Source organism: Sorghum bicolor, chromosome 5, assembly GCF_000003195.3.
Source record: "Sorghum bicolor cultivar BTx623 chromosome 5, Sorghum_bicolor_NCBIv3, whole genome shotgun sequence".
Classification (NCBI taxonomy): Eukaryota; Viridiplantae; Streptophyta; class Magnoliopsida; order Poales; family Poaceae; genus Sorghum; species Sorghum bicolor.
In genome coordinates, this window is record NC_012874.2 from 68639698 (window position 1) to 68666413 (window position 26716).

At 41.7% G+C, this 26716-nt stretch overlaps 3 protein-coding genes and 2 long non-coding RNA genes across 5 annotated transcripts; 2 read left to right on the plus strand and 3 right to left on the minus strand.

Moving 5' to 3' along the window:
- On the minus strand, positions 1888-11201 carry LOC8082041 (sister-chromatid cohesion protein 3). The gene is made up of 22 exons (XM_002451152.2): positions 11044-11201; positions 10782-10938; positions 9796-9908; positions 9615-9707; positions 9287-9450; positions 8961-9197; positions 8451-8595; positions 8179-8357; positions 7624-7769; positions 7410-7537; positions 7136-7309; positions 5548-5709; positions 5261-5461; positions 5031-5168; positions 4747-4947; positions 4495-4639; positions 4233-4339; positions 3937-4077; positions 3059-3324; positions 2855-2979; positions 2455-2763; positions 1888-2330 (listed from the first exon to the last, which is right to left on the minus strand). The coding sequence occupies exons 1-22, from the start codon at positions 11074-11076 to the stop codon at positions 2317-2319; spliced, it is 3378 nt and encodes a 1125-aa protein (XP_002451197.1). The 5' UTR covers positions 11077-11201; the 3' UTR covers positions 1888-2316.
- LOC8082042 (sodium/hydrogen exchanger 2) lies at positions 11788-16003 on the minus strand. Its single transcript, XM_002451153.2, has 13 exons — positions 15349-16003; positions 15076-15194; positions 14351-14448; positions 14207-14266; positions 13881-14122; positions 13762-13808; positions 13608-13674; positions 13409-13509; positions 13208-13315; positions 12985-13123; positions 12840-12902; positions 12586-12669; positions 11788-12423 (listed from the first exon to the last, which is right to left on the minus strand). The coding sequence occupies exons 1-13, from the start codon at positions 15499-15501 to the stop codon at positions 12079-12081; spliced, it is 1626 nt and encodes a 541-aa protein (XP_002451198.1). The 5' UTR covers positions 15502-16003; the 3' UTR covers positions 11788-12078.
- On the plus strand, positions 16488-18252 carry LOC110435614. Its single transcript, XR_002453410.1, has 2 exons — positions 16488-17611; positions 17784-18252. It is a non-coding gene; the product is annotated as an uncharacterized LOC110435614 (long non-coding RNA).
- On the minus strand, positions 18589-22555 carry LOC8082043 (kinesin-like protein KIN-14O). The gene is made up of 12 exons (XM_002451154.2): positions 22160-22555; positions 21990-22047; positions 21582-21816; positions 21397-21480; positions 21154-21315; positions 20978-21084; positions 20688-20875; positions 20405-20569; positions 20098-20304; positions 19921-19958; positions 19658-19785; positions 18589-19447 (listed from the first exon to the last, which is right to left on the minus strand). Exons 3-12 carry the CDS (start codon positions 21694-21696, stop codon positions 18824-18826), a joined length of 1818 nt encoding a protein of 605 aa, XP_002451199.1. The 5' UTR covers positions 21697-21816; positions 21990-22047; positions 22160-22555; the 3' UTR covers positions 18589-18823.
- On the plus strand, positions 23235-26137 carry LOC110435615. The gene is made up of 2 exons (XR_002453411.1): positions 23235-23371; positions 25239-26137. It is a non-coding gene; the product is annotated as an uncharacterized LOC110435615 (long non-coding RNA).

Consider the following 26716-nt stretch of genomic DNA (forward strand, 5'->3'; position numbering starts at 1 on the left):
AGATCCACAAGCTCCAAGCCATCTAGCGGGTAAACATTTAAGAGTAACAAGCTAATGATATTTGTTTAAAAATTCTTTAGTGCCACAAAGCTCATACTCTTGATGCAATGCACTAGGATGCTCTCAATCTCACTAAAAATACAATCCAAAGCAAAGTGTGTGGGCATGAGAGGTATACATTTAAACAACACCTCCTCTCCCCAACCATTTTCTAGCTATGGCTATTTTGCAAAACATCCCTAATACAAAATCTTGGATGGTTCAAAGATCTAACCAATGGCTATATTCTTGTTCAAATCGTTGTTAGAGTCGACAGTTATATAGAGTCGCAAACTGTCCCCTTTACAATTGTTTGGTTAGAGTCGCAAATCGTCCCCTTTTACAATTGTTTAAACATCCCCAATATATGAAGTATTCTCTATGTCCTAAGATTTAAGTATGTGTTTGGTTAGAGGCCCAAGTGGGGTGGGACAATGTGAACCTGTTTTTGCATATGTCAAATTGGGGACGAGTGAGACAGATCCATCCCAAAAATAAAGTATTCCCCATGGATGCAGGTTCAATCTATCCTAAGAAAATTAAGGGACAAGGACATTCAAAAGTTTCCTCTTTGGCGTTTGGTGTGGCAATATGTTGAGGGTGATGCGGCTAGCGAGGCAAGTGGTGGTGTGGCGTCGCGTTGTAGGTGAGGTAGTTGACAAGGCACATGAGGTGGCGAAGGGTCGGCCAACGAGACAACTCTAGGGTTGGTGGTTGGTGTCGTGGAGGCAGACAAGAATGGATTACATAGACATGGGACAACACGGACCTAAGCAACTGATCAAGGCCACACGGACAACTTAGGGGGACAATGGATAGGACAACAAAGGGATGAGACCACATAGAAGGTGAGTAGGCATAGCTTCATGGGGCCCATGATGGCTCAAAGCAAGGTGTATGAGGGGAAGAACAAGATGATATGTGGTACCCATGTATTTAGATGTGAGTATATGACCCGAAGCTAGCAGTGCCTAAGATTGTGAAGAAAAGGTGATCTATCAAACAAAAAACTAGAATAAATCTATCTTTTCAACAAAATACACAATATAGAACGATCCTATCGGAAAATAGGGCCAGCATCATCCCTACCATTTCATCTCCAAACCAAGGCCTTGTTTACTTCCTCCTAAAAACCAAAAACTTTTCAAGATTATCCGTCACATCAAATCTTTAGACGCATGCGTGAAGCATTAAATATAGACGAAAATAAAAACTAATTGCACAGTTTATCTATAATTTACGACACGAACCTTTTGAGTCTAGTTTATCTATGATTGGACAATATTTATCAAATACAAATAAAATGCTACAGTATTCCAAATTTTTTCCGGCCAAGAACTAAACAAGGCCCAAAATGAATAAGTGCATATCCCACGATTGGTAAATTAATCTCAAATTTAACCAAACATATAAAAATATATACTAATACTAATATTTATGATAATAAGTGCCATTAAATTAAGCACATCATATATTTTTATAATAAATTTATTTAGAGATACAGATATCAAAACTATTCTCTACAGACCTAACTTGTGACTCCTCGAAATGCAAAATGAGTACCTGTTTTGCGACAGATGAATATTAAGTTTTATTTCTGCAAAATATTTGTTGATTTTAGCATTAAAATCTTGCAAGAGTATTATTTGTCGTACCTACCTGATACAATTTCAGACAGGAGCTCAAACAAATCAGCCTAGCCATCGCAATACGGCTTTGGACAATTGACGATGCTACCACCAGCCCAATAACAAATCTGCATTTCCTGTGATACCAACGAGATGACTTTATATTTTTTTGAAGCCAAAAGTAGACATGGTTTTTGGTCTACAGGAATCAGCAAACAAGTAAGAGGAAATGGAAACAGAAAACTATGTAAATCAACAGCATATGGAATCAGCATACCACCAGGGCTAGAACGACAACTCAATGCTTGAAATGAAATAACCTGGAAGAAACCCTCTGCCAGATCAAGATAGCACTATACACACCAAGTAAAAAACAGCCCGTACCATGAGTCCATTAACCTGTTTCTATATATTACACATGAGGATAGAAGAGGGGGTAAAAGAAAGACCTAGCGGGACACCTAACGTGTACAAAGAGAGTCAGCACCTAAGTGCAAATCATGTACAGCGCCTAAGCAATTAGATGCAGCTCCGCGTGGACTGATGTCCTCGTCAAACTGATGTTAGTGCCGGTCCACTGTGCTGCTTGAACTGGTCGTTCAAAGTCTGGAAATCATCACCAGCGATGTGCGATACTGCATGCATTCTCTCAGCTATTGCTTCCTGAAATTACATGTTCTGGTTAGGATGTGCAAAAGCAGAATGAGAACATCCTATATTCATTATTATCCACCTTCATCAAGAGTTCAAGACATCCAATGTAAGAGGGAAAATTCCTGAAATGTACCTGATGGGCCAGAGACCCCTTTGTGGCTGCTTGTTCCCTGTTGAGCAATCTTCAAGGATCGTAGCTTGGCAGCGGAAGACCTAATCGTGTTGATTAAGGGCTGATCTGCATCGCCGTCGCTGTCGTCATCTTCACCGTGACCCTGATGGTCAGATGCACTGATAGACTCCTCGCCACTAGAATTGTGCCCGTCATCTCTAAAAAGTTTCTTCCCACGTACATCCCGACCACTACGTAGATCTGGTACATCTGGCACATCTCTAACCTTTCTCGGACGGCCCCGTCGCCTCACAGGTTTTTCCTCTTCCTCTGGATATGGACAGAGAAAAATCAGAGTATCAGGCACAATATCTAGACAAAAAGACGAGCACAGTCAACAAAGGAAAGTAGTTTAACACACCATGCAAAACCTCATTCTTCGCATGTTTATCACGTAGGTGTTCTACGAATGTAAAATATGGGCGCCAAGCACCTTGATCTCCAACCATATTGGTATCTTGAGTCCTCTTCTCTACATCTGCCAGACTACAAGAAAAGTGATAGCTCAAATTAATAATTAGAAGCAAGCAAAGAACTAAGAAGCATGCAATCCAATAACACATACATATCTGGAATATCTGACGACTGAAGTTTAGAAACAAATGGCAGAAGAGCAGCCTCAAGGAACGACAATTGATTTGGAAGATCGACAAAAGCAAAAGAAACACCATCTTGGATAATCTTCAGGATATCTGACTTGTTTTTAATGCGAGCGGCCCCAACATAGGACCCTGCAAGATGACTAGCAAGATCTTGACATTCCGAATAAGACTTGCCAGTCAGGATTTGGTTTTCTCCCTCATGAACATGGGCCATGTAACGTTCATATGCCTACATGGATGGAAAATATAGAAATATTTACTCATACACAAACCCAAATGCAAACACCAAGATTAACTGGTGCACTTATAGAAGCAACATTCTTAAATTCCAGTCAGGAAATATCTAAAACAATGAACCAAGAGTGAAAATCAAACTGACAAAAACAAGCTAAAGGAGGCATAAGTACTCTCCAGTAAAATAGAATAAGGTGTCAATTTTTAATTCAGATGACTTGTATACTTAATCTAGAGATTCTAGAAAAAATCTTTGGTAGTATAGATGCAGATATTATGGGGTGAAACTTCTTTGCCAGGAAGGACCTATAGTCATAGGAAATCAGCATACATATTTCAATGAGATTAGCAGTTGTTACTCTTCATCTTCAGTTTCACTTGTTTTATAGATAACTGATGTACATCCATGACGATGCATGATCGACTGAGCTCTCCAAAGCAGTTACAGTATTATTCTCAATATTTCTTTGGGGGATTGACTAATAATAAATAAAATAACAACACTCTATTTTTAAATATATGAAGTTTGGGACAAGCTGATTAGTTGCAAATAATTATCGATATGTATTTTACTAGCTACAAAAAATAATAATCAATATATATTTACCCTTTTCAGAGCCTCAAAAAATAGAGCTCCCATGTCAAAGTTTGTGTTTTTCTTTAGAGAAGTAATTAGATGTTTGATTATCTCTGTTGTACTTGCTCCGTGAGATACATAGTGAGAAACAATCTCTGGACCAAGATAATCCTGCAAACAGAAGAGCAACAAAAATTTACTTGACTGGTTAAGGACCAATTAAAACCAACCAATATTTTGCAAATAAAATGATTATAATTGCCACAACTGTAGTTCGAAGTACAAAGTTTGAGAACCTTATCACATGATGAAAATACAGCACAAACCTTTGATACTGTATCAGCGAGCACTAGCTTTGCAGCTGCAATCATGACAGCATCCCTGTTTGTGTCTTCAATATATTCTTCATTTGCATCTTCATCTTCAGTTTCATCTGAGCACAGATATTTAATCAATTTAAATAATCAGAAACATAAAAGACACATACTTAGTAAAACTGCTAAGATCATGCAAATACCCTAATTTGCAATTTGATACTTATTAATATGCTACACATCCAAGGCAGGAGTGTGTATCCCGTAGCAAGACCTGATATATTGAGCTGTTGTTCACATAGTTTCCAGAACTTCTGAACCATATCTGACTGTGGGAGATAACCCAAACTCTCTAGTCTCGTCGAAGAATATTTTGACTTCTTAAACAAGCACCACATCTCCGCAGTAATGATGCAGACCTAAAAACAAAACAAACTAATAAGTCATTTAGTCCAACCCAATGTAACCATGGAGATATACCAACATGTTCCTGATATTTTTTACATTCAGAAATCACAAGACTTACTCTGCATGAAAGTACAGTGGTGCTCCTCCCCTCTTTCTGATAAGTGGGCAGTACCACTAAATAATAGTAGAGTTGATCAAAAAGTGTGCTTTGCTTTGATAAAAGTTCATCAATACATGTTTCAGATGGGTTTTCACCATCAATTGCTTGAAGGCACCAAGCTACTTGAAGATACATATTGAGGAGGAGAAAGCTTTTCACCTAAAATTCATGAAAATATCAGTTCAATTTGCAATCAATTCTGCAGAGATGAGAGCTAATCATCAAAAACAAAGTGTTCACACCTCATTATCCATATCCCTAAGATGAGCGAGGATTCGGTACATATCCTCAAATAAACTATCATTCTTGACAGGTTTTGACAGCTGAAGTTCATAAAACCGCTTCAAATTAACCAAGAGGGAGTATTCATCATCACCTGCCTGTAATGACAATTGTATCATATTATCCTCATTAATTCAGTTCAGGAAAAAAACAGAATGAATAATGTGTAAACAGAATGAATAATGTGTACCTCTACTTCCTTGATTGCAGTTCTGACTTTCAAGACTAACTCATCTTCAAGATTCTTAAGTTTATTTTCAGCATAATCTTTAAGATCAGCCTGGCACTCGGTGCAACAGAAAAGAATTGCCTTGATGCAAGATCTCAGTGGGCCCTTCTCACCATGTTTAAAGAAAGCATCTGCGATGAGATCTATGGCTGTCTTGAAATGCTGAACCAACATATTCAAGAAATTATTAGCAACAAATTCAGCAGAAAGCATAAACAGAAGGGAAAAATATAGCTTTTGACACTGACCTTCTCTTGCCTTTTGTATGAATACAACTCAAGTTTCAAAAGAGTCATCATATCAACTAGGGGCGATATCTTAGCTTTGTCAGATATGAATTTTCTTAAAAGCTGTGGATACCTTGTCAATAAGGCAGTTGTTATTTCACGCCTGCTATTTTCCAATATTTCCTGTAAATACTTTTATGTTTGAGTAATAGCACTAACAAACATTGAACAAAGTCAAGTGTAAATTGATTTTTAAAAAAGCATCGATGACATGAGCAAAATATTTAACCAGGAGGTGAAAAGGAAGAATCTGAAAATAACACAGATATAAGACGCAGCCTTCAAGGGGAATGGGCACTACAGAAAGTAATTTAGTACCGATCCGTAGGATATAAGTACCTTTACTAAAATTAGTTTCCACAAGATCAGCAGAAAAGAAGTTTGTATTCAATAAATCAGTTAATGTGTTTACTGTTTAACGGTTAACTGATCTAGAGAAGCCTACCTATTCAGATACATTATCCAACAAGCTAGTGTTAGCAGTTACAGCAGTAACAAGGGCTGTTCAAGGGTTAAGCTAACCCAACTCACCCAGACTGAACCGGACCAGACTATTTATGCTGGTTACTACGAATTGGGGTTAGTAGCAGAACTGTCAATATACACCAAAGGGTTGCATGTTCAGCCAAAATTACAGGGACCCTGCTCTCTTGCAAAGCATACATGTCAGCCCACCTGCACCTAGAAGCAAACCGATTCAACCCTAAACCCAACACAGATGACACTTACACAACCAAACTGGCTTACCCAGAACTCCTTAGAAGTAACCAGGTGGAGGCAAGGAATACTAAGAGATATCCTGAAGTTCAGAAAATTCTCTTATACAACTATTACCTACATAACCATTTACCTAATCAAACAGAATATTTATTCCGGAACCAAATTGAAGACATTGTCAGTATTTAACAAAATTAAAGTAGTTTCTGAATGGAATGCTAGAAGACCAATAATATCTCCCAAGCTAGTACTGGAATAAACAACACTAATGAGGCAATGCCACAAACCATAAAGAATAGAACTACTAATCATCAGTGTTAGCAAGTCATCTAGTCGATCCTAATTGCCATGGGATCGACCAGGCAACTAGTCACAATCAGTCATCAGCCAGGGCGACTAGTTGTCCCTGGTCGGTCCTAGTTGTCCCCTAGGCATCCTTATATATACCAGGACTAACATACCAAATATATACTAATATACTATATGTTACTAATATACCATATGTTCTAGAGTACAAATCAAGCATGAAGATAACTCTAGGGTGGTGGCAGTATGTACAGTTGCAAATTGGGCTGAAAAACATGAGCCAAAGTGGCCTAAGTCATCACAGATGCAGCCTATGTCCTACGCTGCCCAGCAATTCCATTCTGTTTCTGGTTGTCCACCCCCTAGTCGACCAGGAAACTAATTGGCCTAATCGAGTCATAGCCCCTAGTCAAGTCCAGGATACCGACTGGGACGACTAATCGTAATTAATTGGACAGCTTGATAACACTGCCAATCATTAACAAATTTATTAAAGTGAAAATGACCACAGAAATGGACTAGACACCTTTTGGCCTTTATTGTAGTACAACTTTCTGTTATCCACTGCAGGAACTATTCTTTCCCCAACAGCCTTCCTTGCAGATTCTCGCAGCATGCGAACTAGATTTGTTCCATCCATGTCAGTAAGCTCAATTGCAGGATTTTCATCAAGAAGAACAGAAACTATACACCTCCAATCCTAAAAATCAAAATATTTCAGTTGCATCAGGAACGGCTCACTGACAACAATACATGATAATTCTTTCAAGGATAAAGTTAATCAAATTTGTAGAGCATACTTTCATCGCCTTCATGTCATCCCAAATATCATCAATGACGTATGAACTGAGTACTGGGTCATCTGAAAATTCCCTAAGGATTTGCAGCATTCGACCAATATGGACCTCAGAAGGTTCATTTTCCCCATCTGGAAAAAGAATATAATTAATAATAACTGACCAAGTAGTTTGATAGAACCCTACTTTGGTATAGAAAGCTTGCAGAAGAAGGTACCTCTAGCTCCGGGATGAGAGGTCTTGATGTTTTGTGCTATTAGGTGATCATAAACTAACTCACCAATCGCACGCCTAATCATTGGAGGCTCATCAATAAGAAGATCATATAGTGGGCCCAAATCATCATCACTCAACAGTTGATGCCTGGAAAAGAAAGAACAATATAATTCATTTGTTTTGAGAACAAAAACACTGTTCTCAGGTACCTTAGTGTAAGATGATTAAAGGACTTAAGAAATAACGCCTTTTAGTCATTGCCAGATCATATAGTATTGTATGGACTTAATTTTCTACCAACAAAATTAGGTTACTCAAAGAGCCTAAAAATTAGGTTGCTCAATAAAATTAGTGCTGAGTTCAAAAGGTTTGAATAAGCATCATGTAACTGTTATTCGAACATGAAAGAGCTATACTGGTTCAAAGAATTCATTGGGAAGCCAAACCATCAAAGACTATAGATCCTGAACCTTGACCTAGCTTATGAATGTGCAGGCAAAATAATCAGCAAACTAGACAAGAAGGGTGCAAGAGAGTATATCTTGCAAAAACACACCTCAGCAATTGCTTGATCAACCCTATAGCTGACACAGCTACTGAAACATCAATATCATCAGCAAGCTGGATCATCCTGGTGTAAAACCTCTCAGTAAAGAGACCCAGAGAAGGTATGTTATCATCCACTTCATAAAGACTTTGCAAGGCAAGAACAGAAGTCCTCCTAACTCCAGCATTCTACATTGATGGAATGTGCAAAATAAAGTCTTCATTGTCAGACACATAGAAGTTTTAGTAAGCTAAAAATCAAATGAACTTAATATCTGTTACCTTATCATTTAGTGTCCACCCAAGATACTTCAAATATATATCTTGCAAAAAGAGTGATGGATAAGAGACAACCCAAATACCTAGAGATCTGATACAGGACATCCTGATCTCAGGATCAACATCACGATAACGGTGCATGAATAACCTACATGTGAGAAACAGAAATTCAGCAGACACGAAAACCAACATAAATGCAGATACTTCTTTGAAATGAAGCAGGAGATCTACCTATTATATACATATTAAAGAAAATCAGGTTTCCAACCCAGACAGGAAATGCAACACCCAAATACATCACCAACAAGTATACTGAGGGCCGAAAGAGAAGATAACAAAACAACACCAGCTATAACAAAAAAAATTCCCAAAGCATATAGCAGGACAACCATATTGAAACATCAAATGCTTGCAACTTTATTTGGGTGCGTGTGAAATAATTTCATATGTACTAAGAAAAAACCAAGCATGTACAGTAGAGTACAATTATGCGTGTTTTGTACAAGGTCTCACCCGCTGAATATCTTCCGCATCAATTCCTCCAAGTATGTAATGTTTGCATGAGTAAGGGCTAATCTATTGTTGAGAGATTCAATAAGTGGTCCATCACTTTGCTTCTTCTTCTCTGCATTCAGCTGCCTTTGAGTGGTCTCACGTTGTCCGCTGAGAGTCTTAGCAACAGATATGAATGACGTTACAAGCTGGAGCCCAGTCAATGAAGCTACTTGGCGATATACCCTTGGAGGAGCACTAAGATACACCAAGTAATAAGCATGTTAAATACATGCATACAGTGCAATGAGGGGCAGAGGGGGAGGTGGGAAGTAAGCCCAGATTACCATGACAGAGCAACCACATAGTCTTTGATTTTTTGGAACAAGAGGTCATCAAACAACGGGCCATTCTGACATTCAAGAACTAAGCTATCCCAAAAACAAACCAGATTCTCTTTGAAGTTTTTGAGATCCTTATGCTTTGAGTTGTAATTATCTTCCACCAGACCCTAATTTCAAGTTAAGGTATCACAAATTTGCTTAAAAGAAAACATACATATTAGTTTGAGCAGAGGGCAATACACATGATACGGTGAATATGAATATTGGACAATCAATAAGATTACAGATGATGATTCTCTGTTCACTCTTCTGACCAGTCACAAAAGGATACTTTCCTGGCTAGGTCAACAAGAGACACCACAATGTCATCCACATCAGACTCGCGAAGGTAGTCAGGATAAATCTCATGCTTGGCTCCACAAGCCTGCCACAATAAGATTCATAGGTTTATCAACTAATGCAGCAGGAGAAGCAAGACCCAAAACAAACAAACAAAAAATCAGTGCTTGTACCTCAAATAGCATTGTTAAAATCTGAAACGTCACCAAATTTTTCTTCGATTCGTAGTCCTCAACCAACCTTTTGACAGCATGGCTGATCAGCCTGCCATTATGTTTGATAATATCTGCAAGTTGCAACATAGTACGAATTAAAAATTTTCATACAGATGAAAGACTATATAATTATTAAAAGAGATTTGGTTAAGATATGTTCCAATTAGCTATATCCCTTAATAAACGCTCAAATGGTAACAAGTAGACTCGTCAGCTTAAGCCGTCTTCCTAAAATACCCTTGGTTATCATGTGTAAGTGGGACATCCGGACATGGCAGAACTAGTACAAGAGCTACCATATTGGTTGAGATTGCCAACATCATCATAAATTGTAACTCTAATGCTTTCCAAGGGAGCCTCGTTACCATTCTCTACCATGAACCTATGCTTCATACAGCAAGGATTTTTTTTTTGAAAGATAAATCACTCGCACATTCAAACGGCTTTCATCAATTTCAAATTTTACTAATGAAGGTGGCTACTTGACAAGATCCTTAGTGTCTACGGAAAGTTATATTGGAATCGAGATGGTACAGATTGATCTTTTTTTTGTCTCCATTCATTGCCTAGCAAATAGGTCCCAAGTCCCAACAAAATTTCGCAAAAGCAACTAGGCATCACATAATCACAGAATTCAACAAACTAAACTAATCCAACTGCAGGCCAACCAGATCATTCAGCACCGAGAGGCAACAAGGCTACAGTTTCCCGTGCACACCAGAAACCACTGCACTGCGCTGGCACAACCACGACGCCAAACTGGAGCGCAACAGCAGGGTGTGCAGCATTCCCGAACCCAGCGCGCAGCTAAACTAAACCCCAGCAGAAGTTCGGAGCCCACGCACGCAGTTCATCAGACTGGGGGAGACCGAGCGAGCTAGCGAGAGAGAGAGAGAGAGAGAGAGAGAGAGAGAGAGAGAGAGAGAGGTGGACAGATCACTGACCGATGAGTGGCTGGTCCTCCAGGGACGCAGCGGCGGCGGCGGATGCCGCGCGCTTGCGCTTGGACTGGGGCGGCGCGAGCCCTTCCGCGTCGGCGACATCCTCGAAGTCCGCCGCGTGGTACTCCTCCCGCGGCCGCGGCGGGCGGCCGCGGCGCTTCTGCAGCACGAACCCCACACCAACCACAAAGCAAAATTCAGCCAAACACAGTGGTAGGAGTCGCAGCTAATACGGGGTCCGGCCAGCGCAGTGGTGGAGACTTACCGGGCGGCGGAGCGAGGCGAGCGTCTCCTCCATTGGGGTTTGGATCTCGCGGCAAGGAAGGAAGCGGGCAAACCCTAGGAGGGGGATTTTGGGGCGCGCGAGTGGATGCCGTTTGGGAGGGAAAGAAATGGAAAAGAAGGCGAGCTGCAGCTGCCAGTCGGGATGCGTGGGGTCGGACCGACGACGGGGCCACGAAGAAGGGAATGAGAAGGCGTAAATGGAGAGGTTTTGTGAAATACGTCTTGCAGTCACGGATACGGAAAGATGTGAGTGGTGAGATTTTCAGGCCTTCAGGGTGCAAATCAAGAGAGACAATCTTTAGATCAAATAGTTAGTTTAGAAAAAAAAATCTATTAGCTATAAAAATGTCTTTAAAGATAACGTATAAATAGCTAGCTAGATGAGGTATAGAAATAATAAAAAAGTAACACTTCCAATGACTATAAAAAGAGAGATCAAATAGCTAGCGACTTCCAAATAACTAATCTACCACTATCTCCTGGAAATCTCTCTCACATAACTCTCCACTACAAATAACTAATCTAGCACTATCTCCTGCAAATATCTCTCACATAACTCTCCACTATAGTGTTTATTTTTTTAATTTATATATGTCATCTTACTAGCTATTTGTAAATTGTCATTAATAGCCAATAAAATTCCTCATAGATTAGCTACTTGGGAAGAGACGTCCTTCCTGAAAAACGTTCGATGTGTTTGGGATGAATACAAATCAAAAGATCCTCCCGTGAATATTTCAAGCATAGTATTCACTCCAAAATGGATTGATAATTTACATATATCTATTAATTCGGAGATGATACATATTTTGTGATCCAATATGTAGAGTACGTAATTCATAAATACAAATTCATCAAGAGCCGTGTGGTCTCTGGTCAGGCAACTAGCCTACATCAGCATGTACAAGCTTAGCAAGTGAATCTACTACCTATATTTACACCAATTCATTATTCCTAATAAGCGAAGTTAATTTACAAAACTTTTGCTGAACCCAGTCACCACGGTATGCTGGTTTCAGTTCCCATTGCCAGCAAGCAGCGGCACACTGCTCTCAGTCGGTGAACCAGGGTGGAAGGGGACGAAGCCACGGCCGCCAAAAACCGGCCGCATGAAACCGTCGTCAAACTTGCGCCAGTAATAGTGGACCGACCGTGCCGGGCTCGCTAGGAGCAAACGGAGGCTTGTCGGGCGGCGTAGGCTTATGCCGTTCTCAATATCAGGGAGACCAGGGCTGTTCGTGGCCAGCTGCTCAAAGAAAGACTTTGGGCTGGATGGTTCAGAAAGGGCGCTGGCTTCCCTGGATAGGTGCCTTGGTGGGATCAAGAGCCTGATCAGCGGTTTGGTCAGTAGCCCAAAGACCTGCAAGAACAGAGGATAATTGTTCTATTCAGAACCATGTTGTAGCAGGAAAAGGAATGCCCCTATCACGTCATGTTCTTATGTTTGGTATTTGTCTGCAATATAAGTTTGAAAATCAACCTAGGTTGTTATATTGTGTGTACTAGGTGAGGAAAAACTTACAATTGTGCTGAAAAGAACAACAGTGATTGTGCTTGTGATCATGATAGCATTGCTAGGTTGCTGAGTATGGCCTGATCTTGTGAACTGCACAATAGAAAACCACTGGTTAGATAAAAGGCATTAACAACAGACAATTGAACATTTAACACTACAGATCTTTTGAGGCTAGTGTATTCAAGCATATATAAGAAAGAAAATCAAACCACTAGTGAACAATTTAATTTACAAACAGATGGACCAAACACAAGATTTACCTTATTGTAAGCCAACGCAATGGACACAGCACCTCTCATGAGACCCGCCCACCAAACAATAACCTGAATGATCACTATCAAGTAAGGAACATAACTGTTTCAAGAGGACATAAGAAGTTAAGATGTTGCTAAGTTAAAGACTCACCTGCTGCCTAAAAGATATCTTTCCATTTGGAGTTTTTTTGGTCAAATTTGATAGAAATGATAATGGGAAAACGAAAGCAGCTCTTGAAACCAGCACCAAGGCTAAAATAGTGGAGCTCAAAGCAACAGATTTTACTGGGCTGCACATGACAGAACATACAGATTCAGGAAAAAAAAACCTTACTTGAGCAATGAAGAGAGAGAGAAAGAGGGAGAGAGCATGCCTGTAAGTTTGACTGACAATCTTCCACTTCTCTATATCCAATGCATCCATGCCAACATAGAGAAACAGAAAAGTCTCGGCGATAAATGACAATGTTGCAAAGGCATGTCTGTGATCCATCCAATGGTATATTAGTATATGCATTAGCAAAGGATGCATGATCAAAGGAAAATGTCCACACAGAAGCTACGAAGCTACTTACTTGGTTGTGACCCTGGAACTTTCTGTTACATTGTGCCAGGTATAGTGGGACATTACGATACCGCAGAAGAACACTGTGAGAATGCCACTCAAATCAAGCAACTACCATAAAAAGGCAACCCGTCAATAACAATTTACAGCTGTATTTTCTTTTCTGAAATACACAATATCTACAGAGGTTAAGAGTACAGGGTGCTCACTTCGGCTAGCATGTAAGATAAATAAGCCATTAGCATCATAATGGAAACTTCACGATCGGTTGAGTGCCTGAGGTGCATGTCAAATCAGAGGAACATAAGTTACAGAAATGTCATCAATTTCAATCAAACAAATCGTGTTGTGTCAAGTACAAACCTGCCAAAGTACAACTTCTTGATGATATAAGCACTAAGAAGTCCAGACTGCAGCCAAAAGACATGTCAGTAAAGAATAAACTTAGGCAAAGCTAGAGGCGGAAGCATCATATAACTTACAGCTACTCCAAGAATGGTGCTGGTGCCAAATAGATAAAGGAAACTGCCAATAAAGTTAAGTAATTTGGCACCACTGATATTTCCAAGATCAAAGTTCTGGATTGCATTGAACAACACAACAGAAGTTGCGTCATTGACAACACCTTCACCAAACACGAGGCTGTACAAGAAGGGTGTCTCATCTTGGCTTAACACCTGCAAGGTGCACACCGAGTCTGTGGCCGAGAATATTGCCCCAAGTGCTGAAATTTAAGGTATAGATGAGTCAGAAAGAAAGAACTGTATATGGGCAATGGAAGTGCTTATACTTTGGGTAATGAATTTACCGAGATAGTCCCCAAGCTCAAGTGCGCCAATATTAAGCCTTGATACTAGTCCTAGAGCACCTGTGAAATCAAATGTGAGTTAAGGCAGGCAGAAACCCAGAAATTGACAATCATGGTAAAAATGAAATTTGGGAGCAAACTTACCAAGGGATATTACAGTAAAAGAGATCAAGGTGCCAACTGCACCAAACAGTGTAATAGTAATGAAGTTTCGAAAGAACTGTTTCTTCTTCACTTGGAACCTGGCTTACACAGAAAAAATGGAGAATTATGAGTGAGTTATACATATAGGTTCCTAGTCCAGATATTCACTAAATTATACATGGCATATCACCTACACTCTTAATGCGAAATACTCAGAGGAATAATTGCAGATTTATTATTTAATAGCACACCGTAGTTGCTTTGCTACCAAAGTGTTTAGAAGAGGGAATCTTTTTTGGATTTTAGCTCAGAAAGCTCCAAAGACAAAACCTATCCAAAGAGGTCCTAAAACAGTAACAAAGTACATGTAATGCTTCTGTTTTTTAACGTAAACAGAAGGAGCTCTGCCTTCCAATTAAGGATTCTCCTGTCTTAATTAGAAGGAAAAGAAGGAGAAATTCCAAGCACAGGGATGGTAGCAACAGCTCTCTTGAACTACAGTTCTTATTAAAATCATAGCAAGTTTCTCAATCTCCAATGTGTGGCCCAACTCAACTTCTTAATTGTCAGAAGAATCATCTTTATTTGTCCTTTATTATGTAGGAAAAACTGATAAATTGTAACAATAATCCTTTATGTAGGAAAAACCGATAAATTGCAACAATAAATAAAATAATGGCACCATAACGCTAGAACATATAGCATCAATTGCAAGAATTCCATACCCTGCATTAAATATGATGGGCGGCAGCAGGTAAATAAAGAAGAGGTCCTCGCTGAACTGGAGCACGCGCGAGTGCTTCCCGCTGGACGCGAACAGGATCACCGCTCCAGTTCCCAGCCCCTGCAAAGCCACAGGCACATCAAACAACAGGGCCACAATTACCCCCTCAATTCCCGACAGACAACATTGCAATACCAATACCACAGGGGTGAGAGAGAGAGAGCATAAACTCAGGTCATGAAAAGCGAGAAAGGGGGCGGTTGGATGGACTCACGATGAAGAGCGCGGTGATGGACTCGTTCATCCATCGGTTCTCCTCGAGGAGGTGGCCGACGATGATGCAGACGCACATGAGCGCCACGAACAGCCCCACCGCCGCGATGGACGCGTAGTCCGCCGGCGGGTCGCCCAGCGCCATCAGCCCCATCGTTCCCCACCTCTCTATCGACCTCCTCGCAGCTCCACTAATCACCGCCCCCAACCCTAGTACCTTTACCACCACCGCCGCCCCCTAAACACCCGATTCCCACCTCGGCTTGCCTTCCAAGCAACCCCGCCGCCCGCACGCAACCCTGCTAGGCGGAAAAGGAGTCCCCCCACCCAGCCCGGACTGTATCCGAGGAAAGGCAATGGATCTGCTATGTCGCCGGAATCGACGAAATCCGGCGCCTCTACGCGCGCGAGAGCTCGTGCGCTCGCCCGTGGTCAGGACTCTGGACTCTGGAAGCCGGGGTGGACTGTGTGCGTGGAGGAGATATCAGGGGGGCAATGACGCAAGTCGGATCCGGATGCGGAGATCCCGGCGTGGGCGGGCGGGTATCGGAGGGAATCTCCGCGAGGCGGTTGCTCCTCCGATTCGGGGACGGGGCGTAGGGTTCGGCGGGCCTGGTGGCGGGTGGCGCGCCACGGCGTCGTAGTCGTAGGCGAGGAGGAGGAGGAGGAGATACGATTCGAACGGGATTTTGTGCGGAAATTAATAAATTAAATAATTAAATAATAAACAAACAAAATATCAGCCTTATTTAGATGTGATTTTTTTTTTAAATTTCACTCGTTTGTTTGTGATAAAAAAAATATTGTCCAATCATAGACTAACTAGGGTTAAAAGATTCGTCTCGCAATTTACAGTCAAACTGTATGATTAGTTTTTGTTTTTATCTATATTTAATATTTTATGTATATATCGTAATATTCGATGCGATAGTAAATTTTGAAAACTTTTTATATTTGGGGTGAGGTCGGAAGTGACGCGAAGGGAGGGGGAGGTGACGACTGGACGGGCTTTGGTGGGGATGGCCCACGTGTCGGTGGCACGGGGGGCGGTTGCTGCTGCCGCGCGGCGCGGGAGAGGGGAGTGGCCAACAGGCCAGTGGGTGAACACGTGGGGGCCAGAAAAGCGCTACACGTTGGGCCCACCGGGCAGCAGGTCGCTCTCGGACGGTCGGTTAACCCGGGACCCACGCGGCCCACCGGGTAAGCGTGGCCCCACGCGTCAGTGACTGGTCCGGGCGGCGCGTTCCGGGGCGTGGGGACCCACGTGGCGGTGGGCCGTTCGTGCGTCCGAAGCTCCGGGAAAAGTCCCTCGCCGGCGGCGAGGCGATCGCCGGAGCCGGAAGGGGTCTCGGCCGCGATGGAGTCTGGGCCAATTTCGCCCGGCCGGATCGCAGGTGAGAGGTTCTGGATTCCGCGGAACTTGCTTATTCCCGTGCGGTCGTTGATTAGTGGTGAAGCTAGCGCAGCGCAGCGCAGGCAGGGATGGATGGGAGCATGGAAACTCTGGTGACCGATCCGGCGACAATGGCGTCACCATCTTTCGATTATTGTGGGTGTGCTTGTCCCTGATTATCCGCTTGCTTCTTTGGGACTTGGGAGGCTTGTGGATGTGGTGTTAGTTTTGATCTGGATTTGGGAGAGGGCAAACGGTACAGTGAAAGGTTGCTTGCACTGCCAGGAGGATCAAGGAACTTGCCTAGTGCCTAGGATCTGCGACTGGCTTATTAGTAATTTGTTATATTATAGGTGTTGAAGATGATACTGAGGCTTCCTCTTAATAAATATTCATACATCTCTGTCTGTCTGGCCCAGATGATTGTGATTGGGTCAATCTGGATTCTGGAGCTCTGGGCCACTACATCATCCTTTAGGTTTGCCTTGCTACTGTTCAAAGTTCATCAGCTGATCAGAAGAACTATTCTTGGTGCAAAAACCAGTTGAGTGACTCTGTGGTTCGCACTATAATGTTCAGGCTAGGATTTGCTGCTCTGGTGTTTTGAGGAGGTAGTGTTTAGTGTTCTGTCCTGCAGCCTGCTTAGTTTCTGAATATACAGAATGTTATAGCAGCACATGGAACTTGGGATTTATGCATCAATTTTCACTCCCATAGATTTTTGTGACCAAGTCATCAGAATTGACATTTGTCGAGATATAAAGACCAGAACTGGCGTGGGTCACGGATGGCTTGTCAGTGAGGCCAACCGGTGCAAAGAAAAATGAGACATTTGTCAGCTACTCGGCTTATTCATGTGACAAACAAAAAGGTTCATGTGTGACTTCCACTATAATCCCTCCCTGAGCATTAGAATATTTTCAGTGAGATACCACATTGGAACTTGAGTTCACCCTCGTTTCTTTTCTTTTGCCTTTCCACTACATCCTGTTTCATAGAAAACAATGTACTCTTTTACTCATTGCTTGGTTTCCTAGCTGCAGTTCCATGGATGGAGTTGCAATTTACAGAAGCGGGTAAGTAAGACCATTACCAAGGTATGTGCGCAGCTTTGTTTCGTCTTCTAATTCGGGAGGACTACGAATGCAAGTGAGTGGGATGGTCGATCATGATTAAATGGGTCTTTTACTGAAGACTTGGTAATTTCTGAAGAGTCCGGATCCTAGGACACGCATCACCTTCTTTTGTTTCTATGGCGCTGAACAATACTTCTCCCGACAACATGTGGATAATTTAATGTATCTCTAAGCAAGTTGGGGTAATTTGTGGTCCTTATGCTCCAATTCACACAGACACGTCGTAGGTGCATTAAATGCCTTTTTTTTCCTGAACAAGCATAGTGGTTGATTGTTTGTGTGGATGGCAATTACTTGTGAAATGAGCACCTAGGTTTGGATCATGCATCATGGTTATTCATTTGTTCTGAATGGCTATAATCTTAGTATTTTGTTAGTTTGCCTTTTCCATTTAGCAGAGTATGTCTGGGGAAGAAGTTTCGGATCTTTGTAGCAACAAACATGTCAAAAAAGCATATGTAGCTAGATTTCTAGAATGTAGTTGCATTGCCTATTTTACAATAATGAGACATGTGTTTTTTCAACCCACAGTACAAGTCCTTTGTTACTTCTAATTTTATCCACTAGAACCTCTGAAGTCTGAACTGTGGTGTCCAAAATGTTAGGTACTTTCTGTAGATGAAGAATCACAGAAGTCATTTCAGAATGCTATATTTATTATACATTAGGAATTTATTCTTCAAAAATTCCAAATTCATTGCAACCAGAAGCATTAGTAAGTCCAATTACAATTCCATTTCCATTTACCATATTCCTCACATCAGTTTGCCCTTCCATGTCAAATCAAAAACAAAAGACAAAGGGCCTCCAATAGTTACAGCAGTCAAAAACTATGCAGTTAACAAACATACCAACAAGCACCGACAAAAACCACAAACAACTTTCACAATCCTTTCACCACTAAAACAAGTTAAAATCAGAACTGTCCAATTGGTATTTATGTAAGGCTATGTTAGGCTAGACATCCGCCTCCTGTGCTGGTGTAGGGGTGCTCTTTGAACCGGTTTGGAGCCAAAGCTTTCCCTCCGCCGTGGTGCTGATGCAGCTGTCGAGTCGATGCTGTTGTTACTTATGTTGATCTGATCAGACTTGACTGGCAAGCACTTTATCTTGGGCACACTGGATGAGAATGCCACTGACCTAGCCTTGGCTGCATTCTTGCAGCTTGAGTAGCTGAATGACTGGCTCCCACTCAGCTCAGTTGAATATCTGTTTACTGACTTTGTCAGCCTCGGCTTACTAACAAAATGGCTTCCTGCAGTATGTCTTTGCCGACTGCACACCGTCGAAGACATGAAGTGGGGAGCTGAACCGTGAGATAGCCTGCTCTTTGCCTTCTCTGTTGCGTGTGGGCTCTCTGTGACATCAATGTGGCCTACCACTAGAGTGCTTCTTGGTGATCCCTTCCCATCACTAAGAGCCCGACAAACAGATGAAGTGAGCTTGTTCTTCTCTTCAAGTGAGATCTCTGATCTCCTTATTTCTTCATTCAGATACTTCAACTCTTCCTCCACAGTGCAGATTTCCTTGTCAAGCTCTGCGAGCCGCTTCTGCTTCAACATTTTCAGATCCTACATCAGAAAGGAGCATCTTTAAATATAATAAAACTTTTTTTGACAGAACAAAATATAATAAAACTTTTGCCATGGTGGTAAGAATTGCTCGTTCCATTTGTATACTTTTTTTGAGAAAAAAAATACAGCAGGGGAGGCCCCCATTGTTTGCTTTATTAATAAAAAAATAAAAGGACAACACTGTACAAATTCCATTTGTATACTTACTTCTGGAATTTCTCTATTTGATTCGATTGATCTGGCTCGTTTCGCGAAGTTCAGGGAACAGACCGTCTCACCAACATCGTCCTCAGAAAGGCTGATGTGCACCACCATTAGAACTTTTGAACCATTACCTGTTATTTAGATATTAAATATAATAATGTCAGATTATGTTGCTGCCAGGGTAAGCTTGCTGTTTCTTCACAATCTTTTTTTTTTGTAAAATGAAAATGACAATTCTTCAATTTGATCTAAAAGATGTTCCATACCAAGCGAGTCACTGAGAATCTGGGTAAGCTTGCTGTTTCTGCAAAAGTTAAAAGAAAAGGATATAAATATAGACGAAAGCACTGATGAGTAACTCCTATATGATTGAAATGCTGATTTTTTTTTTTCAAATCATTAGAAATTCATACGGTAAGATTAACTGTAGAATCAGCTGTTACCTGTAAGGAACATGACTCCTCTTTCTCCTAAGTGCAGCAATGACATCTCCAAGTGCTGATAGGGAGAGGTTTATGGCCTTTCCCTCATCCATGGTCAACCCAGATGCACCAGTCTTCAGCAACCGCTCGCTGCCACCAAGATCGATGAGCCAGAGCTTGCTGACTTCTTCAGTGGCTCCATGCCTCCTTATGGTAATCCTTGTCAAGCTACACATAGACAGAGCTAAGGCACATAAAATTGGGCACTGTTCAAATTAGCAAAATAGGGCAAATGAAAGTTGGTAATGGGAACAGATTGTCAACCCACCAATGCGACCGGCTCGAGACATCATTGACATTTGTCCAAGATGTTGATCGGGCTCGCCGTCCTCTACAGTACCACTGGTTGGCTTTCTTCAGGTCAGGTATTGAGACATCCGTCAGCCCCTCAACTTCCACAGCACCACTTTTTGTTGCTAGTATGCTGAGATTACTGAAGTATACAATGAAAATGGACATATAAATTTCCACATTGAGAATTGGTGATCTTTCTTCATGACTTACTTGTGAACTTTCCGTTAAAAAATTTGCAGGTGAACTAATAATCTTACCATGCTGTGTTACATTCTGTTGACCTGAAGAGAGGCTGCCTTGGTGCCAACAAGTCCTTGAGACTCCCCAAGTAGACCTCAAGCATGCTTATGGTGAAAGAGTATGTGGATGAACTGTCTTCTGAAGCGTGAGAAAACAGTTCTTGGATAGCTCGAGGCACAATACCAAGCTTCCCATCAGTTCCTTCCTGCAATCAGTTATACCTTCTTTTATCAGAACTACCCCAGAATGTTGAGCGGAATACAGACTTGTCATCAATTTAGCTCAAATCTGTTCAGCACCAACCAACCATTGTGTATGTTTTCCCTGTCCCAGTCTGGCCATAAGCGAGAATGCAGACATTGTGCCCGTCAAGTGCAGATCTGAGGATCGGTTTTACTTCTTGGAAAACATCCTCTGCATGGACCACACTGAAATGAATCACACTACCAAAAAGACAAACCAAGTGAGTAAGCAAAAAATTACCTTGTGTGGACTCCTGTCCAAAAACCCTATCAACACTGAACTCTTTCTTGATCCCAACTGACTTGACTGCAATCTTTTCTTGTCCAACAGTAACTGGTGATTTGGTGTTCAAGTTGTTCGTCTGGACCAGCGGCCGTACCCGGCAGAAGACCCTAATACTTCCTGAACGTTGCCCAACCTCTGAAGCTTAGATCGTTGGGAACTCAAGCGCTAACAATTGCTATCTAGAATTGAAGACTGTACCTTTCAGGTCAATGAGCTTGTCGAGCGCCTCCCGCCTTCTCCTGTCAAGATGTCGCTGCCTTGATCGCATAGTTGAAATCTCCTCTGAAACAAACATGAGATTGAGATAGTTTCATCAGGTGCCAATGCAAAGTCACCATCACTTAAACAGGGGATTAACAATAGGTGAAATCTGCTCTTTCAACCTTGCAGAGCCGAGGTGTCCTTGTTGTAGCCCACTATGATTTCCCCATCCGGGAGCTCTAGGCTCAAGCTCTGCAATGGTACCATCACATGCCCCTCCATGGCTTCCTTCTCCATGGGGTGGAAGCAAAGAGTCCTTCTCCGAACAAGCTGATCGCTGGTCAGAGAAGAAGCCTCTCAGCCTACCTGCTGCACAGTTTCATCTGTTGGGTTGGTTGGTTTTCCCTCCCAACGGAACTGGAAAAAGACGCAACTGCTATCAGCGTGAACCGTGTGACGGACGGAATCTGAAACAACTCATCAGGACAAGAAAAGAATGGACAGAGCAGAAGGAATCTATTCCTGCACTTTCCATGATTAGCCTGCACTTCTGCACGGCTGGAAAGAACAGTAACGAACTTCTCCAATACCTTGTGATTATTGCATCCAGAAGCCTTCGAATCCCTTAATCTCCCTTTTCAATACAACCTTTGCATACAGCAAAAGAACAAGGATTTCAGAAAATGTTAAGAGTTAAGCTGAGGATCGAGGATTCCATCAGAAACAGAAGAAGCATGAACAAGAGAATTTCAATTGGTACCTCGTGGAAACGATCTCCTGCTTCCTGAATTTGTTCTTAGGCTTGAGCAGATGCCGGAGCAGGAACAGCTGTGGAGGAGCTGAGGAGGAGTGCTGAAGGAGTGAGACAACACGCAAGAGGAGGAGAATTGAAGGAGCGAGCCAACAGCCAAGCAGAGAATCTCTGCAATGCAGACAGCTCCTAATGATTGCGTCCCAAGACTCTTTTTTTCGCTCCTGATATTCTTGGATCTCGATGCCGAAAGCTGGGGCCGTGCGAGTGGCAGCAATCACTAAGTCCAGAGCTTGGAGCTCACAGCTGTAAACGGAGAAGATGAAGAAGAATCCTCTCTCTCTCAAGCCAGCAGCAATGGCGCAGAGCAGAGCTATGTAGCAGAAAGGCGACGCACACCACACTGGAAAGCCTCGAAAGGGATCTTCGCAGTATCGCACAAGTAAAACCAGCAAAGGGAAGGAATTGGGATCACAGCATGTGACCGACCGTCCGTCCCTATGGCGTCAGAATAGGTGAGCGGTGTGCATGGCCATGGCTGTCCCACACTCTACTCCCACTGCAGCAAGGCAAGAACTGGATTAGCGAAACAGTTGGGTGGCGTGGAGGTGGAGGTTGCCTGGATTTAGAAGATCCAGGGCGCGGGGGGCGTGGGCCGGCAGCCCCCACCACTCGTAGAAAACCAAGGGGGAGCGCAGATGGTGGGGGGCCGGATCATCTGTGGTGGACAGTGTGTCTCCCTGCAGCTTTTGTGAAATTCTCTTGAGCTGCATTTGCTGTGCTGTCTGCTTGGTTTGTGCTTTGGTTGTTGACATCAGCGTCGTCGGTGTAACGGATTTGCAGCAGGTTTAGCTGAAAATGGATTTCTGTAACTGTTGCAGTGCTGGGACTGGGAACCTGTTGATCCCTTGATCTGGAGTCTGGATAGTTTTATTTTTCTGGAAAAATAGATGCTCATCAACGTCATCATTGGGTATTCAGATCTATTGAATCAAAGAGTATATATAATACAGTATTGAGATTCAGACAGTCATCATTGAGTATTCAGATTTTGTGCCCTGTCGAAGCCACTTGGAATTCTGAACAAAATAAGCTCCCTTTGCACTTTACTGGCACTGGCAGTACTTAACTTCGAAATTGAGGGGGCTCAGTTCTTTTATTCATGATGATGCTGCACATTACCACCTTTAGGGCTTTTAGCCGGTATCTTGGTCTTTCAAGGTATGAATCTTATGTTGTATTATCAATCCTTAAATGTTTAGTTCTTTAGAGTGTGATATGAATTGGATGCTTCCTTTCTGTTTCAGTTAGTATAACATCCTTGAATTTTTAGTCGAGTCACACAGGATTTTGCTCCAAAGTAATTATCATGAACTGAAATTAGTATTGTTGCTCCACATAATAAAATTAATTTTAGTAGTATTTGATTCTGGAACTGAGGCATGACAGTTATTGTTTTTTCATGGCAATGTTCAAGGTATAATTTTAGTTTCTTTTTAACAAAAAAGGTATGACTTTCATATCATATTTTTGGTTCATGATAGGACATGTTTGCCTGATTAATTAAAGTGTAAAAATATCTTCTTGCGCTCAGTTTCAGTAAATAATCATCCTTGGCTTTTGTTGGTCTGATAGTTTTAGCAAGGTACTAACTACCAAAACATAATCTGTTGAAACTAACGGTCATCAACAGAACTGAACACATTGCTCCACATACAGTAGCGTAGTGAAGTTGACACAGAAAATCCGGACAAGCTTCCATTGATAAATAATAAAGTATCTACCTTTGTGTACTCCAGTGATGAATGAGTGATATGAGTAGATGGTCCATGAATTTGACTCCGGAACTGCAAGGCTACAAAGAGATCCCAACTTCAGCAAACTTTACAAGAACTAGCCAATTGAATGCTAGGAGTAGATCTTATCTTATTAGTATTAGGCAGTAAAAAAAGCTTTATTTTTCCTAACTCATATATGATCTTTGTAAAATCTCATTGCATGTTGCACAACTCTTCCGAATCCCTCTAGCTCTCCCATAAATGCATCCTTGGCCCTCTGACAGAACTGAACCATAGATGTTTCATTTGGATTTTGGGATGTGCACGCCTTTTAGAAGAATCTCACATGCATGGTTGCAAACCATCTAAAGTTCTCCTGAAAATCTTCCATTTTTCCAATTGGGCTGTGCATGCCAATGCATATAAATAAATCAACGAACAAACGAACAAGCACAATATATTACTGTTAGATCCATCCAAATTACTCTAATAATGAATGCACCCAAATAACTAGGAACACGACACCAACAGCATCCTATGTTACTTGGCAACTAATAATGAATGCAGTGCGTCATATGAAACGCATTTTGCATGACAATTGACAAAGGGGATGGCACGGAAGTCAAGAGAAGAGAACCTTGGTCCTCAAACTTCTCCTTTTTCAAGAAAATATCAGAAGACACTAAATGTGAAATGTCTTTATCTGAAAAAAGACAAAAGAAAAAAGGGAGCAAACCTTAGAAGTCCAAGGATAAGGTGACCACAAACTCAGCTTCCCCTGCAATCACAGGTCTTTTATCATGAACACTTGGATGCTGATAAAAGTAAGATGGAACCTTGGATAGAAACCATTTCATCTGGTAGCAGGTCCATTCATACCAAGCATGATTTGCTGCATGATAGCAATATTTTCTTAATTTGCAACGGTTACACCAAATTTAATTTGAGGAAGATCCAAATGTGTAGCTCTCTTATTCAGGCTGTATTGTCCTGATCGCCACCTAAAGTAACAAGATTAGTCTGCATCTCCTGAATAAAAAACGGTCGTGTTTTGCAAGTCAGTGGATGCCATCCCTAATAAGGACAAGATTTGAAGTGATTAAGATATGGACCAAACTGTCTACGGCTAACCACCCCTATCCTGTCATCCCAGTTGCATTGGATACCACAAACGTACATGCATTTTTTTTATACTTTGCAAATGATGGCTCATCTTCATTATTGCGATTTAATCTAGGATAACAGTGGTTACTATTCACAATTCAAGTGTTTTAAAAGACATGCTGACTAGTGGACTTGTCACCTTTCAGAACAATCCCAACAATTCAGACATCATGCGGATCCTTTCACACATTATTGATGGGAGAGTAATAGAAGAGTACTCCTACACCTACACTAGTGCCCTTGCTGGTCTCTTGTACTTGAACAGAGAAACAGTAGTGGTACTGGTACAGTGGTACCTGCCCTGTACCAATACACAATATCTGAAGACTGGAGGAGAAAATGAAGAGAGAAATAAATTGCATCACCTGGTCACAAGTATTCTTTTTCAGGGCTTCAGGCAGAGTCACAACTCTGCTCATCAGTTCGTTGCCACACTAGTGAAAACTCCATTACTGCTGCATTTCACTACTGTTGTTTTGTGCAGTAAAAATGGAAAGTGAAGAGAGCATGCACCAGGAGACACATGAGGGACAAGCTTGCAACAGTTTTCAGCCATCCCATGTGAGGTCACTGTACGCATGCATGGCCTGTATAGGGGTGGTTGGTTTGATCAGTCTCAAGTCTGAACTTGTGCAGTTCATCGTCTCTTTCTGCTCCGTGTGCAATGCTGGTTATCGCGCGCGCATGCGAAGGTAGCCGCAGGCTGCTGGTTTGGCGTTAAAGCCAGACAAACTTGCACTGGCCACACTTGAGATCACATTTCTGCTTGTGCAGCCTGCGGTGAAAAAAAGGTGTGTTTGTGTTTTGTTTTCACTTGGAATCTCATGGCCCATCTGTCTGCTTAGTACTGGTAAAAAACGAGTTTACATGATGCTGGCCACTTTATTTACTGTTGCCTTTGCTGCCTGCCCTGCTAGCAGTAGAACCATGGAATGTGAATCATGATGTTGTTGTACGTGCATGGAGAGAGAAAAAAAAGGTGTGTGATTTGGGGAGACTAATTACTTTGATTTGTTAACACTATCAGCATGTGGTTACATCTCTCTGTCTAGCTCTAGCATGTGCCCTTGGGATTCATGCTACTGTGGAGTCTGGATCAGGGATTAGGAATACTAGGATAAGGTAGAACAGTGCATATGCATATATGAGCATATGATTGAGTCATCATCATCATTGATCTGCACATTCTCTTAGAAACAAATAAAAAAAAAGGTGCCTGGCCCTTGCCTTGGAACTCTCCAGAGCCCCTGGTGATGGCATGATTCGGGCCTTGTCTAGTTTCTTAGACGAAAAGTTTTGGGTACTGTAGTACTTTTGTTAGTATTTGGTAATTATTGTCCAACTACGGACTAACTAGGATAAAAAGGTTCGTCGGACAAACTATAAACAAATTGTATAATTATTTATTTTTATTTATATTTAACGCTCCATGCATATATCATAAGATTCGACGTGATGAAAAATCTTAAAAATTCTTTAGATTTTAGGTGCAATTAAACAAGGCGTCAATAGCAGCACAGCCTTGCAACCTTTGAAAAAAGATCCAGCAACTTTTCTGCACAGCAAGTAGAAGTAGGTGTTGTTTAGTTCCTAAAAATTTTGTAAATTTTTTTAAGATTTTTGG

What these genes read in the sequence shown, in the direction of transcription:
- LOC8082041 (XM_002451152.2), bottom strand. Translation starts at nt 11,076, where the DNA reads ATGGAGGAGACGCTCGCCTCGCTCCGCCGCCCG. An exon ending in TTGATCAAGCAATTGCTGAG is followed by an intron (nt 7,770 to 8,178) that starts GTGTGTTTTTGC and finishes TTTCTTTTCCAG; the next exon opens with GCATCAACTGTTGAGTGATG. An exon ending in CTCTCATCCCGGAGCTAGAG is followed by an intron (nt 7,538 to 7,623) that starts GTACCTTCTTCT and finishes TTCTTTTTCCAG; the next exon opens with ATGGGGAAAATGAACCTTCT.
- LOC8082042 (XM_002451153.2), bottom strand. Translation starts at nt 15,501, where the DNA reads ATGGGGCTGATGGCGCTGGGCGACCCGCCGGCGGACTACGCGTCCATC. An exon ending in GCACCATTCTTGGAGTAGCT is followed by an intron (nt 13,809 to 13,880) that starts GTAAGTTATATG and finishes TTTTGGCTGCAG; the next exon opens with TCTGGACTTCTTAGTGCTTA. An exon ending in AGATATCTTTTAGGCAGCAG is followed by an intron (nt 12,903 to 12,984) that starts GTGAGTCTTTAA and finishes GTGATCATTCAG; the next exon opens with GTTATTGTTTGGTGGGCGGG.
- LOC8082043 (XM_002451154.2), bottom strand. Translation starts at nt 21,696, where the DNA reads ATGGAGAAGGAAGCCATGGAGGGGCATGTGATGGTACCATTGCAGAGC. An exon ending in CAAGCTCATTGACCTGAAAG is followed by an intron (nt 21,316 to 21,396) that starts GTACAGTCTTCA and finishes GGCAACGTTCAG; the next exon opens with GAAGTATTAGGGTCTTCTGC. An exon ending in TGGACAGGAGTCCACACAAG is followed by an intron (nt 21,085 to 21,153) that starts GTAATTTTTTGC and finishes TGGTCCATGCAG; the next exon opens with AGGATGTTTTCCAAGAAGTA.